This window comes from Calidris pugnax, unplaced genomic scaffold (genome assembly GCF_001431845.1).
Source record: "Calidris pugnax isolate Ruff unplaced genomic scaffold, ASM143184v1 scaffold103, whole genome shotgun sequence".
Lineage (NCBI taxonomy): Eukaryota > Metazoa > Chordata > Aves > Charadriiformes > Scolopacidae > Calidris > Calidris pugnax.
Window position 1 is genome coordinate 2,918,568 of NW_015090990.1, and position 2,423 is coordinate 2,920,990.

At 68.1% G+C, this 2,423-nt stretch overlaps 1 protein-coding gene across 1 annotated transcript in view; it reads left to right on the top strand.

Moving 5' to 3' along the window:
• Positions 1-2,423, top strand: part of CTDSP1 (CTD small phosphatase 1) — a 6,819-nt gene that overhangs the window by 3,726 nt on the left and 670 nt on the right. The window contains exons 2-5 of the mRNA XM_014954114.1: positions 11-124; positions 347-403; positions 947-1,039; positions 2,218-2,403. Coding sequence (XP_014809600.1) covers positions 11-124; positions 347-403; positions 947-1,039; positions 2,218-2,403 — 450 coding nt within the window. The remainder of the gene's footprint in view (positions 1-10; positions 125-346; positions 404-946; positions 1,040-2,217; positions 2,404-2,423) is intronic.

Below are 2,423 nucleotides of genomic sequence, written 5' to 3' on the forward strand. Positions count from 1 at the left end.
CCCCCCCAAAAAACCCCCGCAGGCCGCTGTCAAACCCCTCCTGCCCGAGATCAAGCCGCAGGACGCCAGCAAGCTCTGCGTGGTCATCGACCTGGACGAGACGCTGGTGCACAGCTCCTTCAAGGTGGGGGACACTCCTGCCCCACACCCCCCCCTCCTCAACCTTCTCTGTCCCCCCCCTCCATCCAAATAATGCCCACTCTCAGGCACCCATGACCCTGCAGGGTGCGATGGGGTGTCAGGGCTGGCAGGGGGGGTGCAGTGGGCAGAGGGCAAGGCAGCATTTGGGCAGGGGGGTGTCTGCCAGGCGTTGACCCCCCCCATCCCTCCTCCATGCTCTCTCCAGCCGGTGAACAACGCTGACTTCATCATTCCCGTGGAAATCGATGGCATCATGCACCAGGTAACGGGGGGTGCCTGGTGGGAGGGGGGCGGGCATGGTCCCCTCTGCCCCTTCCCCGGGGGCTGGGAGCTGCACCGAGGGGCAGTCGAGGAGCATCAGGGTGACAGGGCTGGCACCTTGGGGGGGCAGAAGTGGGTGACCCTCTTCCCAGGGGATGGGGAGGTGATGGAAGCGAGGCAGGGTTGGGGAGGGGGGTGATCCTGGCACGGTGCCCTCCTGTAGTGGCCGGTCCCGGGTTCAAGTAATCCAGGATAGGCTGTGGTCTGGGCAGTCAGCCTGTTCTCGGTTACTTGGCTCTGGAGCCGGCCGGATGCTTCGCTCCGGATGTGCCAGCGGGGCCATGGTGGTGTCCCCCAGCCCACCCAGCGTGGTGGCATTCCCCAGGGCACCCCCATGGCACAGGGAGCCCTCTGCCCACCCTTCCCCAGCAGGCAGCCGCTGGTGAGGCTTGGGGACACGGGTGTCCCCCCCTGGGGGGTGGGCAGGGGCTGGTGGCCGTGTTGCCGGTGCCCCGGCGCGCTGCCCTGTGCCCCGTGCCCACAGGTGTACGTGCTCAAGAGGCCACACGTGGACGAGTTCCTGCAGCGCATGGGCGAGCTCTTCGAGTGCGTGCTCTTCACCGCCAGCCTGGCCAAGGTGGGTGCTGTCACCTGCCGCCATTGGCCACCTCAGGGGTGGCGCAACCCCCCTATGGTTGCCCACCCATGGGCAGCGCTGGCCCCTTGTCCCCTAAGGGGCATTGCCAGTGCCTCCCTCCGAGGTGCTGCCCAGCCTGGTTCGATAACATGGCGGACACGGAGCTGCTGGACCTGCTGCCCTTCTTCGAGAGGCTCAGCAAGGTGGAGGACGTCTACGCAGTGCTCAAGAAGCAGCGGACTAACAGCTAGTGGTGCCCCCCACCCCCCCCGGCACTGCCGTGGCAGCCGGGTGCCTTATTTTGGGGAGCAGCGCGGTGTGCCCCCCTCTTCTATCGTCCTCCCCAGCCCCGGTGGGTGCGGGGTGCCCTCCCCGCCTGCTGGTGGTGGGAGATGTGGCTGCCCCCCCCCCGGGACCTGGGTGTCCCCCTTCCTGCGGAGGAGGGGGGGCCATGGGTGACCCATTGCCTTGCCGTGCTGGGGACCTGTCAGGGGGGAGGTCCGGTCCTTCCTGCTCCCCTCCCCTCCCTTCCCCCCCAACCTGCGTCCCCTCTCCCTGAAACGGTTCTCAGGTCCTTTTCCCCTCCATGTCCCCCCAAGTTGGGGGGGAGGAGGGGGGTGTCAGCAGTTGCTGCTTTCCACTGCCTTTGGGGGGAACTAGCCCCCCCCCCCCCAGGGCACCCCCATGGCACAGGGAGCCCTCTGCCCACCCTTCCCCAGCAGGCAGCCGCTGGTGAGGCTTGGGGACACGGGTGTCCCCCCCTGGGGGGTGGGCAGGGGCTGGTGGCCGTGTTGCCGGTGCCCCGGCGCGCTGCCCTGTGCCCCGTGCCCACAGGTGTACGTGCTCAAGAGGCCACACGTGGACGAGTTCCTGCAGCGCATGGGCGAGCTCTTCGAGTGCGTGCTCTTCACCGCCAGCCTGGCCAAGGTGGGTGCTGTCACCTGCCGCCATTGGCCACCTCAGGGGTGGCGCAACCCCCCTATGGTTGCCCACCCATGGGCAGCGCTGGCCCCTTGTCCCCTAAGGGGCATTGCCAGTGCCTCCCTCCGAGGTGCTGCCCAGGGAAACTGAGGCACGGGGCGAGGTGGCGCCGGTGGAGAGCTGGGCGCCATCGTCACCGTGGGATGGGCAGGGTGGCACAGCGTGTCCCGGTGACCCTCCCCTTCCCCTGCCCTCAGTACGCGGACCCCGTGGCCGACCTGCTGGATAAATGGGGGGCTTTCCGAGCGCGGCTTTTCCGGGAATCCTGCGTCTTCCACCGCGGCAACTACGTGAAGGACCTGAGCCGCCTGGGCCGCGACCTGCGCCGCATCATCATCGTGGACAACTCGCCCGCATCCTACATCTTCCACCCCGATAACGCCGTACGTACCCCCGGGGTGGG